General features: G+C 49.5%; 1 protein-coding gene across 19 annotated transcripts in view; it reads left to right on the top strand.

The window, feature by feature from the left end:
* Positions 1-12,441, top strand: part of LOC105279014 (gamma-aminobutyric acid receptor subunit beta) — a 44,526-nt gene extending 32,085 nt beyond the window's left edge. For 2 of the 19 annotated variants that reach the window (XM_026972687.1, XM_026972686.1), the window contains exons 5-10: positions 887-1,024; positions 2,119-2,256; positions 3,745-4,029; positions 4,731-4,879; positions 6,569-6,713; positions 8,027-12,441. In XM_026972687.1, the coding sequence (XP_026828488.1) occupies positions 887-1,024; positions 2,119-2,256; positions 3,745-4,029; positions 4,731-4,879; positions 6,569-6,713; positions 8,027-8,172 (1,001 nt within the window). In that variant the 3' untranslated portion in view covers positions 8,173-12,441. Of the gene's footprint in view, positions 1-886; positions 1,025-2,118; positions 2,257-3,744; positions 4,030-4,730; positions 4,880-6,568; positions 6,729-6,795; positions 7,010-7,423; positions 7,441-8,026 lie in introns of those variants that run through there. The other 17 variants (XM_026972684.1, XM_026972683.1, XM_026972702.1 and 14 more) reach the window with 12 other exon arrangements.
* Positions 12,442-12,773: the final 332 nt, after the last annotated feature.

Raw genomic sequence — 12,773 nt, 5'->3', positions numbered from 1 at the left:
TGTTTCTCGGTGCGGTATGTACGCGCTCGAGGCCGCGCGGAGATATTACCGGACGCAAATAGGCGCGAATTATGATCGATTCACGGGAAAGGCGCGAATCGATCGCGAAGTGTTCATTGGAAGGGAAGGACGAAGTGTAGGCGAGCAGCATCCGAGAGGAGCATTGTTGCCGGTAACGCTAGAATCTTGATTTCACGATGGCACAAAGAAGGATATCAATTGATCGACGTCAGCTCCCGCGTGGCCTCGAGCGTCATCATCGCAGATTCGGTTTGAGAAATATCACGGACACGTCGTCAGAGGGCATTATTTTGCGGAGAAAGGATCAACGCGACGCAAGATTACAGTATTCTTTATGCCGACTCTGAGACTCGGAGAAATCAAAAGCCGAAATCCGTGCGGAATAAAGTCGCTCCACTTCGCTGCGAAGCTAAATCTTTGATATAAAATTCTCTTGCACGGGAAGAAAATGAAACGGAATTTACGATTGCTCTCTCTCTCTCTCCTGCTTTTATATTCACGGTTTATATTGCATCGGCGAAAAAATTTCAGAGTATGTCGTACTCCCGCTCCGAGTCCGGAAACGCAAAACTGTATCAGCCGGAGCTGTAATGCCTAACTGGATGACGTGGATCTGTGATACCGCGGCACGGAGGGCATCCTAAATCGATTCCGCGCGAGAAGAGAGAAATTTATGCCACTTCCCGGCAGAATTGGATCGTGACGCAACAACGGGAACGGTTTAGGTTGCTCGCGACACAACTTTGCTTCTAATTACTGTACTCCCCCGAGGTACCCGCCCTCCCGTCCCGAAACCGAACACTACCTGAGTGTCTAATTACTGTATGTTAGAGCGAAGATATTTGTGTTCTTGTTCTCCCGGCAGTTGGATACACAATGCGCGATATTCGGTACAAATGGAACGCCGGCCTACAGTCGGTCGGCATCTCGAACGAGGTGGAACTACCGCAGTTTCGCGTGCTCGGTCACAGGCAACGACAGACAACCATACACCTATCTACAGGTAGATATCCCCCTCTTATTCGTTCTTCCTTCTAAACTTGGTCCAAAAGCTCGCGTGGATGATGTGTATGTACGCATATACATGTGTAAGAATGTATGAAAGTAATAAAAATCATATGATAAAATTATATCTGAGCGACTTTGCGTCAGTAAGATGCGAATCGGAACGAGATGGAGATTCCCAAACGGAAATTTTCGTCTGTCGCGTAATCGCGGCAACCCTCGACGCACGCGTTATATACGCATACATACACGTAGTGTGAATCCCGTTTTTACCCGCACCGATATGCACCGATCACTGTGTTGTCTTCTCGCGAAACACGATTTTAATTATGTAAGAACGAGCTTACTCGGCGGGACAGCGTAGTCCCGCGGCCATTCATTTCGACCGATCGACTGATCGACTCATCGGTTTTTACCTATACACTACGGAGGACGCAGACGGTAGTTGAGTCACGCGTGTCCATCGTCCCTAGACTTGGTCTCCTCTTCACGATTGCGGGTGGACGGTATACTATTCTCATCCTTGCTGTTTGTCAGTACCGACACGGACAGTCTACGGAGAATCGAGCGTTTTCGCACACTCGCAGAGCTCGCAGTCTAGATCTCTCCCCGGCTACTATAATGGGTATCGGCAATAGTATTACGTCCACCTTTGGCCCAACATCCACCATCCACAACATCAGAAACAATAATCGACACGACGGACTCGTAAATACGCGCCTTCCGCTTCTCGATCGTGGCTCGACGATCGAGAAGATCGTCCACGATCTCTCATCACGCGCCAGATATTCCGCCCACACGCCCCTTTAAAAAGCTAGCTTAATCTGGGCTATCGATGGCCCTCATTGCGGAGGCACCTCTCACGGAGAAGGACAGAGAGTAAGATAAACTGAGAGGGACAGATAGATAGAGAGAAAGCGAGGAACGAAACAAAAATCGCGACAGGGAGAATGGGGAGAGAGCGAAAGAGAGCGGACTCGTGAGGTTTGATGGGGGTGCGAGGTAAGTGGAGGCCCCCTCGGAGCAGAAATGCGTATTGAGGGCTTCCGCGAAGGTACGTACCAACCGCGGGGGGTCTCTCTATTTTTTCAGTCGGATACACGATGAGGGACATCCGGTACAAGTGGAACGAGGGCCCGAACAGCGTCGGGGTCAGCAACGAGGTCTCCCTGCCTCAATTCAAGGTCCTCGGTCACCGCCAACGTGCCATGGAGATTAGTCTTACCACCGGTAACGTATAAACACAACCCGCCCCCTCCACACACCCCACCCCCGCCCCGGCCCACCCGCCCACCACCAACAAGTAATTGTTCAACCCTCGCTTTTAACGGCATGGGTAAGGTGGAGAGACACGTGAGCGCTATCCGATGTCCGCAGGCGCAATTGTCGCTCGTGAGAGAACCGTCGCCAATCCTGTGTTACCTTACTTTACACGTAAAAAAGCCGTCGATCGATCGATCGATCTCTCTCTTTCTCGCGATCTCGCGCGTCCGCACGATCCGATGATCCGGGCCGGAATAGCGGAGCTGGCTGGCGTGCATTAGCGGAGCGTATCATCAAGCCGGCTCGGAGGTTCCTCGCGTTCGCGGCTCGCGAGAACATCGTCTCTCCTCGCGGAAATATATCTCGTCGTCGCGTTTATTCCTCGCTCGACGTGAACGAACTTTCAGCCCGGGTACGATCATCCATCCTCGTATAATGATTTTATGGCGTGCTCCACGTCGTCCATCACCGCGCCGTTCTCATTTCTTCACGAATAACGTTCGACGGCGTTGCAGCGTGCACTTGAAAACGATCTCGGCGATCGCGAACGTTATATTATCTCGGCTCTTATCCTTCGATGCGTTCATGCCGCGCCCATGGTAACCGCTGACGACGTCGTAAGCGGCGATTAAGACGGTGCGCAATCACGGCTAACGACGCGGAAGGCACGTTAACGTCTCTCGTTTCGCCAACGTCTTCCCTTCGATAGCGGCGGGCGCGAAGTAAGTACGAAGTACCGAATTGCCGACGATCTTCTCGCGGACGGGCGGCGAATTGCGGGACAACTCGATTTTTTCCATCCCTCGTGTCGTTTCTCCCGTTTCTCTCCCTCCGCAGCCGCATTCCGAATGCCTCTCGAATAACGGCGCACGATACGCACGCCGCTCCAGCATCCCTCACACGGTGAACGCGTGTATGCACGCGCGTGCACCACACGCTGACGGATAATACGTATACACGGCAACGCCAACGAGCACAAAGAGTCGCGGCGGCATCGGCGATGCGAATTTCACTTAACCACCAGCCAGCTCTGGCGCGCCGTATTTCCGGCCGGCGCAAGAAACAGAGAGAGAGCTACTCGCGAACAATGAAACCGCTTTTCCTGGCAGAGGCCAGTGACGGAACGGGAAATCGGGCAAGGGGAACGAAGGGAGGATCGAAGGGAGGAGAGCACGGAGAGCAAGCGATGGAAGAAGAGAAGAGAGATGAAATGAGAGAGGGAGAAAGAGAGAGAAAGAGAGAGAGAGAGAGAACTAATAATTAACAGAGAGAAAGAAATCGAGAGACACACAAGGGGAGAGAGAGAGAGAGAGAGAGAGAGAGAGAGAGAAAGTGAGAAAGAGAGAGAGAGATAAACGAACAGTGAGGAGGAAGGACAGTGAGCACGGGAGATAAAGAGACATTAAATAGCGCCTCTCCGTCTCCCTATCCTGACCTTCGATCTTTTAATCGCAGGGAATTACTCGCGGCTGGCCTGCGAGATCCAGTTCGTACGGTCGATGGGCTACTACCTGATCCAGATCTACATACCCTCGGGGCTGATTGTCATAATATCGTGGGTGAGCTTTTGGCTAAACCGAAACGCGACCCCCGCTCGGGTGGCCCTCGGAGTAACCACTGTGCTCACTATGACGACCCTAATGTCCTCGACGAACGCGGCGCTACCAAAGATCTCCTACGTCAAGTCCATCGACGTCTATCTGGGCACCTGCTTCGTCATGGTCTTTGCCTCGTTGCTCGGTGAGTGCGATCGTGTACTCTTCCGTGCCTTCACGTCGCTCTGCCATTAAGCTTTCCATCCTGCGTCCTCTCATACACTCCGTATAGCTCGGAGCCGTGCCGTTCCAGTAGCGAGCTCGTAGAGTATCGTAGACGGATACTTGTGCAGGGCTCACGTGACAAATGCAAGGGACCCATTTTCCTCGAAATCGCAGAACTAGTTACTGGTCGTTATCAACGATACCGGAAAGAGAGTGACCTCTGGATCTCCGTTCGGGATCCTCCACGATGATGGAGGGTCGTTCTCGCGAAACGGTCGCGAGGAGCCAACGCGGTGATGAGAGCCCGCGGTGTTTCGCTCCATCGATTAGCTAGGCACGGCCTGCGACACACACGTATATCGTACATGCAATCCGCACGTTGTCGCGTTTTCACGACCGCGATCGCGAGTACCTCATTACAAGTACGACAGCCAAGGTACTTCGCCATCGCGGTTATTCCGCGCGGAGGGGTTTCCAGGGAAATGGCTTTCTTTCATCTGCACGTGAGCTCTACACAAGTGCCGGGAGCGCAAGCATGTGACTGAGATTCTCGACGGATGGAAGTGAGGCCCGTGAACCCGGGCTACCCCGGACCCCCCCGGGGTCTTACGGTGGCAGTCGTGTCGTGGCGTCGAACGTTCACATTGTGTTTTCATTCCCGTGGATTCTTCTTATTCGCAGAGTACGCCACGGTGGGCTATATGGCGAAGAGGATTCAGATGCGGAAGAACCGCTTCCAAAAGATCGCCGAGAGCATGAAGGCCGCGAGCGAGAACCCAGGACCGCCGCGCGTGCCCGGCGATCATGGCGATCACGCGCCTAAGCAAACTGTGAGTAGCGTCGGCCAGAGTGCCGTCGTTAACGAATTTCCTTCTTACCACGCAGAGAGAATACCGTTTTCCGCAGTCGCCGCCTACGTAACCAGGCGACCCGGAACGTGCTACCGTTCTTACCCAGGGGCACGATTTTTACACGCTTTTCTTTCAGCGCGTAGACGATCGGCTCTGCCGGAGACATCCAGACGCCGATCGTGGCACGATTTTTATATACTTTCTGCATATAATTTGTAGCACCACCTGCCTCTCATGCAAACTCACGCGGCTCCTGAGAGCCGCGGTAAGCGAACGTCGTTTGTCCCGCCTACGTCGGAGCACCGCGAGGAAAACCAAATCCCACCTAATCAGATCGATTTTTGTCTATTTTATTGATAGATTTTCAATGTCTGATGAAATGTAAATGTGTTGTGTGTAATGTGGTCGTCATCATGGAAACTCGGTAGCTTCCAATAGTCGGCGGGGAAACGGATATTTTAGAGCTAAGCGAGCTCTTCTCTCCCTCGTCACAAGAGCAGGCTCAACAGGACGGAGCCGGGCATTATTCTCGATCCAGCTCGACACAGGTGCACGTACCATCGCGCAGTGTAAATATGCATTCCTCCCCAAAAGACTAGGAACGACAGGGGTGGGCTCTCGACCCATGAAAGGTCAGAAGCTAAAAGGTTCTGCGAAATGAATTCCCATTCGGCCGCGCAACGCGCTGGACGACGTGCTCCGTGCCGCCACGGACACAACGCACTATAAATTTTCTTTTAATCTCGGGTATTGTAGACCGGGCAGGGAGGGGAAAACGGAAAATATTAAAGGGCCGAGAGAGACGAAAGAGAGAGGAGGAGGACAGTGCATGGAGGGGCAGAGAGGAGTGAACGAGTGACAGAGACGAACGATGAAGGACGCTCGTAAAACGCTTCAGCAGGATAAGACGGTTTAATTACGACTAGGAAGTTAATTATTCGTGATTCGGCGGGAAACGTCCGAGTGCGGATACGTGACTCGCACTTGATTACGTTTCTGATAATCAAGTTGCATTTCTTTCGGAATTCCTGGCTCGTTTCGAGAGAAGAGGAGGCTAAATCGAATCTAATACTTGGTCTTTTCTAGTTTAGTGTTTTTTAATGTGTTTATTTAATAAGAAAGTAATACGACTGTCATGAATATTTCACAACTTTGCAGCATTCCTCGGCGCCTCGTACAGCTGTTAATACTGTTTTTTTTTTTTATATTGCGTCAACTTGCAATATTTCGAAATTTTCAGTGATTACACTAAAAGTAACATTTTCCCCACGTTCCACGCCGGAAGTACTTATAATCAGCAGCACTTTACACCAGCATCTGACTGAGTTTTCACGAATTCGTTCTGCTTGAACGCACGAGCAATCGCACCGCGCGTTTCTAAACGCGGTGTTAAACCGCGGTTCCATACCGAGAGACTTTTCGCACTCCTCCTTCAGCGAATAAATTGACTAACAGGCTACGTCGCGAGAGCGACGTAGCAGCAGGTGAGTCTCTCGGTCGTCCCGATAACCACGCTGAATCGGACGTCACTGCGTTGAACGATAAAACACACACTGCCCGGTCCTCGGTGTCGCATGCCAATCCATGACAAAGCAAGGGGTAAACCTCGGAGAGGATCACCCCACGGCGTATTGCCGTGTCTCTTGTAAGTGGTCCCGTGTTGTCCAGGAGGTGCGGTTCAAGGTGCACGACCCAAAGGCACACAGCAAAGGTGGGACACTCGAGAACACCATAAACGGCCGCGCCGACGAAGAATCGGCGGGCGCGCCGCAACATCTTATTCACCCTGGCAAGGATATCACCAAGCTCTACGGTATGAGTAGACCATGTACGCACTTTTATAACACTATTTAACCCCTCGCCTGGCAAGCTATCAAACAGTATACGGTTCTTAGCTTGGCAGGCTGCTATTTCAACGAGCTTCTGAACGGGGCACGATAAATGTCACTGCGACGGCTTCACCGTCAGCGAGCTCGAAATGCCTCCGAGCGTGGTATCATCGTCGAGGTAAAAGGTCCAGTACGAAGGATCCCGTTAAGGGGGGAGCCTGCTTTAGAACGCTGAAAATAAGGTATATTTTACGAATTGTTTTTGGAGAAACTATACAGCGGATCGTTATAAAACTTTGATGCATTTATTAGTACATGTTTAAAGATAAAAAAAATTATTTTTTGATTTGAATATATCGCTTGTAGAGGTCGTCCTGGAGAAATCTTAGTGCAGCCGCGTCGCCGGCATTGCAAATTGCTGAGCATTCTCCTGCCTCCAAATTTCGTCTAAACTGAAAAATTGAAATATCTTCTCGTTATTTATGAATTCCCATCGTCGATGAACCAAAGAGAGAAGAAAAAAGTTGAAAAGTGCCAAAATGGTGGAGCTTAGAACACAAAAGTACGATTTTTAGGCAAAGTTTTTAAACTTTTTCATGCAAAACTAATTGTTTAACTTAATGTTTTTATGAATATTAAAGGTTTATCGACTATGGGAATTCATAAATAACAAGAAAATATTTCAATTTTTCAGTTTGGATGAAATTTGGAGGCAGGAGAATGCTCACCAATTTACAATGCCGGCTGCACTAAGATGCCTCCAGGACGACCTCTACAGGCGATATATTCAAATCAAAAAATAATTTGTTTTATCTTTAAACATGTACTAATAAATGCATCAAAGTTTTATAATGATCCGCTGTATAGTTTCTCCAAAAAAATTCGTAAAATTATACCTTATTTTCAACGTTCTAAAGCAGGCTCCCCCCTTAAAGGAATTGTAGAGATGATGGATGTGCTTTAAGATTACGTGAGATTCACTAACGATGATACCACGCGGCTGCGACCGTTGTACTGTATTCTTCTCTTCTGCGCTTGAAACACGTCCGAAAATGGCTTGTCACCGATCATGTACCATGAAACGCTTGTTGCATCTCGAGACGCTCTCGTGTCTCGACTTGATTTGATTATTTTCAAGCATTACGACGCACTGTCTCTACCAGAACGCTTCTTCTTCTGTATATTCTTATCTTGAGAAACGGCACCGCGCGAACTCGGAAGCTCACTGAAATATGCAACCCTCCGTCACCCCGCGCCTCGCGACCATTCTAACATTCGCTCGACGTTCCCCGTACAGGCATCACGCCGTCGGACATCGACAAGTATTCACGCATCGTGTTCCCGGTGTGCTTCGTCTGCTTCAACCTGATGTACTGGATCATTTACCTCCACATCAGCGACGTGGTCGCGGACGATCTCGTACTGCTCGAGGAGGCAAAGTAAACGGCGACGTCGCGGCGCTCCGGATCGAGAAGAGGACCCGGCCGAGCGGGAGGAGTGCGGGCGCGAGCACTCGCCAAACGACGAGAGGACGAGGGCCGGAAGTCGCGAGAAGCCAGAACAAGAGCGGCAAGACTTCGACGTGGGCGGAGTAGCTGAAGTAGTAGCTGAGTACCAGCGAGCGGCGGAAGACATTCGCTCGAAACGCGCGCCTAGCTCGAGGACGAGTAGTCTCGCTTGGTCACGACCGCGAGTAGCAGCGGGTGGAGTAAGGGCAGCCACGCGGCCGGTGCCTACTACTCTCGCTAACCGACCAGCGAGTAAAAACGGACGAACGCAACCGCCCATGGTCTGGCGCGCTGGCTAGCCAACCGCGCCCTTTGACCACCGCGCGGCGTCGTGGCTACTGATGGCCAGTGCGCGAGTAGCAGTCCTCGCGCGTCGATCAGCAGCTACTAGATAAGCGCTAGCGTCTGAGCTGGTCCGTCGCGCTCTCCACGCCTTCGTTAAGGATTCGGCACGTTGCGCGCGACACGCGTAGGCATGCATGTCGCGGAAAACGGACGTAAGCAGGAGCTCAACACCTCGAAGGCGAATCCACGAGCATACATACCATAAAACATTGCCAGTCTAGGTATCTCTAGGTCTTAAACTAACGGAGAAAATACCTTCGATATAAAAACTTGTCAATTTAGCCACCATTACATAGTAACGTTAACTAACGCTAAGGACGACACCGTGACTCGTCGGTTTGAGACTCGTCTGCGACGATTGAATCGGAGCCGGCTTGAGGATGAAAAAATATAGAATTATTGACGTTCGTCGAGGTCGAGGGAGGATCGTCGCTCTGATGCCGTCAGCAGCGCTCGAGCGCGGAGGAAACGTAGCGGAAATCGCGTGGTGGCATGTGTGCGTCTGTATGCGAGCGAGCGAGCGAAAGAACGAGAGAGAGAGAAAGAAAGTGCGATCGAGAGCGAGAGCGAATGAGCGCGTGTGATGATATGAGTGCGCGAGTAGGAGCGGGTGCGTTAGGAACCGAGCATAACGACGGGGGCGGAAAAGTTCATATTCCGAACGAAGATAAACGATGTACTATCGGAGACTGGTGCGACTTATTGTTTAAGTAAGTACACAGAGTAATATATAAGTATATATGTATATTAACGTAATAAAAAAGAGAGGCGCGCGCGCGCGTACGCGGCCGCGTTAGGTACGCGCGCGTATTCATACTAGACACACGTGCGTGCACACGTGCGTACGCGGAACAATGCGTGCGTAGTACATGTATATGTAGGTACGTCGATGCATCGCGAGGGGATTCACGCGGGGGTGCGTTCGCGCGAAAACCCGAGAGGCGGAAACGCGAGATGGGGCAATGCGACACGAGACGCCCACGACGAGAGAGCGGTTCCGGTTTCGCGGTGGCGGCTACGCTCCGCTCGGCATCCGCATTTGTTTGGATTATCGCCAAGTCGACACGGCCGACACGGTCGCCTTTCATTTCGTAGGACTTTTGTACGATTTTTAACGCGCGCGACTTCTCTCCATTTCTGTATACGTGACAAGAGACCCGGCGTCGCCGCCACGGCGAGATCGCGCGGCGATCTCGTCACTCGTCCGAGGGCGTCTTCCGTACGTGCGTGTGCACGTGGCTCAATCCGGGAGTATTCTTAGCTCGTAACTTACGTAGTCGCGACTGTTTTACGTAGGGTAACTCCCGGGACGTACGACGATTATAGATCGGACGTAAGGAACGCTCCAATCGAGTCGAAAACTCGAGGCGGACCGGCGAACCAAGGCAGAAGGCAACTCGGCGCGCGCGTTCGACGTCTACTTTCGCTTGAGGGGAGGATTCCGTTATCTGGAATTTATTATCTAAGTGGATTGCGTTTTTAGCCTCCGTTAGTAATCTTAATGGTCTTGTTATCTCGTTCTGTTTCGTCGCTGCAGCGACGAGTTTTTGTCAATTTAATTAACGTTGATTGCGCGGTGCTCCACTTTCCCATTTCGGATGTCGCGCAACCCGCTGCTCGCACTTTCTGAAATCTCGTTCACGAACGTCGATCACTTGCAAGAAGTTTCCAAAACGTACACTTGAAGCTTCTTCCTTTTATATACCGGTTGCCCCAGTAACCCAGAACAATGTCCCTTTTCGAATCCCTTTTGTAATCGGTTATTTAACGAGAATTGAATCAACGTATTTGATTATTAATCTTGATAATTATATCTCAAATTGTGATCTCGTAAAATGGAATTTCATTTTAAATAAAAAAATACAGTTTCCATTATTGGTTATTATCTAAATCATTTTATTCGTCAGCATTTTTTAATGTTCTCCAGGGTGTTTAATTCAAGACTGACTGAACGATATTTTTTTCGACCTGATTTTTAATATCTATTGCCTGAGAAAGGCGCGCAACTTCTAAAGCTCTCTATATATACACACACATACACATGCGCGTTCTCTTTTTGCTGGCCTTCTCTCTCGTAGCGGCTGACTGCAAGCTGCGACGTGGAAGCTTGCCATTCAGGATATCGACCAGCTGACACGCCCAACCCCAACCCTCCGGCTCTTTCCCGCCCGTTCTACGCTTTCGCCCTTGTGCTCCTCTCGTCTCCCCCATTCTCTCTTCCTCCATTCTGCCCCGCAATCGCCAAACAGTCCGTTTACCAGGCGCTTCTGTCAGTCGCGCATTTAATAAGGAGCTCCCTGCCTCAGTACCCCGCGAGAATTCTTTATGAAAGTAGGTAATCCCAGTCGGAGATTCTGCCTTGGACCGCCATCCACATTCGAGAGAAACGAAGGAGGGTTGGCCGTATGCGAGCGTCACGTTCCACCAATACGACAACACGGGATCGTGCGATTTTTATTAGACGACCTCGGTCACTTTTATCGACTCCGTCTCATCGGAGACGGGGCAGTCATTTTGTAGCATCAGCAACTTAAACGGATATTCGTTAGAAAAAGTACACACGTACCGTGCTCAAACTCGACCATGATCTCTCGTCAAGCCGGCAACATCCAAGAAGGAGGATAACGCAGATCGTCGCCAATTCGACGGCACATTTCGATTCGGCTCGCATTTTCCGCGCGGCGAGCACTCGACATCCGGTTCCGAAAGTCGCGATCACGCGACTGATGCAAATAACGTTTGGCGCGGAGGAGCCGCAGAGTTGCGTGTCCAGCCCTCGTTCGTTTCTTTCTTCGGCTACGTTCGCGTATAATATATAAGTATCGATACACTTCCACGTCCGCCCCAACCGGAAGCATTATATGCAATTTGTATAACTGTACATCCGTTATCTACTCGGAGTTTCTATATAATAGCAGAAAATAGGAAGGCAGAGGGAAGGGAGGGAGAGAGGATCTATCTCGTTTTGTCGTTGTGATATATTCTATGCTAGCTATATCCGTTTATCCGCGCGTGCACGGCAACGTGCACGCGTGCCTATCGTTTATTGCTGGATCTTCAAGCCGCGCGGACAAACAGTAAGAAGAATTGGCGCGTCCACGATAAAATGACGAGCAACTCTTCCCTAGATAAGCGAGTAGTTAGGTGTAAAGCGAAACGAACTAATTAGATAATTCCGTAATCAATTACCTATACGAATAGTTAACAAAATAGTTCACACTAGGAGGTTTCGTGCGTGTCCCTCGATACAAAATTTAATGGAGATTCGCGAATGAGAATGAAATTATGTTACTTTCGGATACGTGCAATTGAACCGGCTAGTTTTATAAAATATTATAAATTTTATTCATTTCTACAGTGATATCAATGATGAACGATAACTTTATGATTCGTAATGATCTATCATGCGTTAATTCCTTGAAAACGCGCGACGCAATTTTATTGCAATTTTGTAAAAATATATTTTATACCTTGTCGCGAAAGCATTCGGTACAACTAACAAAATGCACATTGACACACGCACGTCGCGTAGGACGCGCCAATTTCTTGAAGACGCTACGATCGACCATTATATCCGACTAGAAATTTATCCAGTGGTCCTGATCAGGTTGACCTTATTTTATTATCAGGTCCTGATAAGGTAAATTCATCGGGACCTGATCAGTCATGTAACGCAACACAATAGTTAGGTCCTTATCTGGATATCCTCATCAGGTTTATATCGGGTTGAATTATTAAATCCTTACTACCCAGACAGCACCAAGTCGTCTAAAGGATTACTAAAACTTGATATTTTCGGTGAGTGTAAGAGTCCTTAGAACATGTACTACTAGTATATGTTCTAAGTAAGAGTCCAAAAGAAGAGAAGAAAAGAGTATCGGATCGGTTTTCCAGATGGTTATTTGTAAGGTGCTAACCAAATGTTTCTTGCGAGAACGTCACGCCTGACCTGGCCATCTATCGGTCGCTTGGTGAATCAGAGGCGGAAAACACACACTTGTGTTGATTTTTGTCTCTTATTGTTCCATAATCGAGTACGTTGAAATGTATATGATATAAAAATAATTAATACTCGCAAATTAAGTAGAAATTACTATTCTTTCTACATTAAGTATATAACGTACATTATAATATGATAAACTACGTATGGTCCGATGTAGGACCAGATGTGGGAAACCTTTACCTCTAAAT

This window comes from Ooceraea biroi, chromosome 9, assembly GCF_003672135.1.
Source record: "Ooceraea biroi isolate clonal line C1 chromosome 9, Obir_v5.4, whole genome shotgun sequence".
Lineage (NCBI taxonomy): Eukaryota > Metazoa > Arthropoda > Insecta > Hymenoptera > Formicidae > Ooceraea > Ooceraea biroi.
This window is presented reverse-complemented; position numbering and strand designations above follow the sequence as displayed.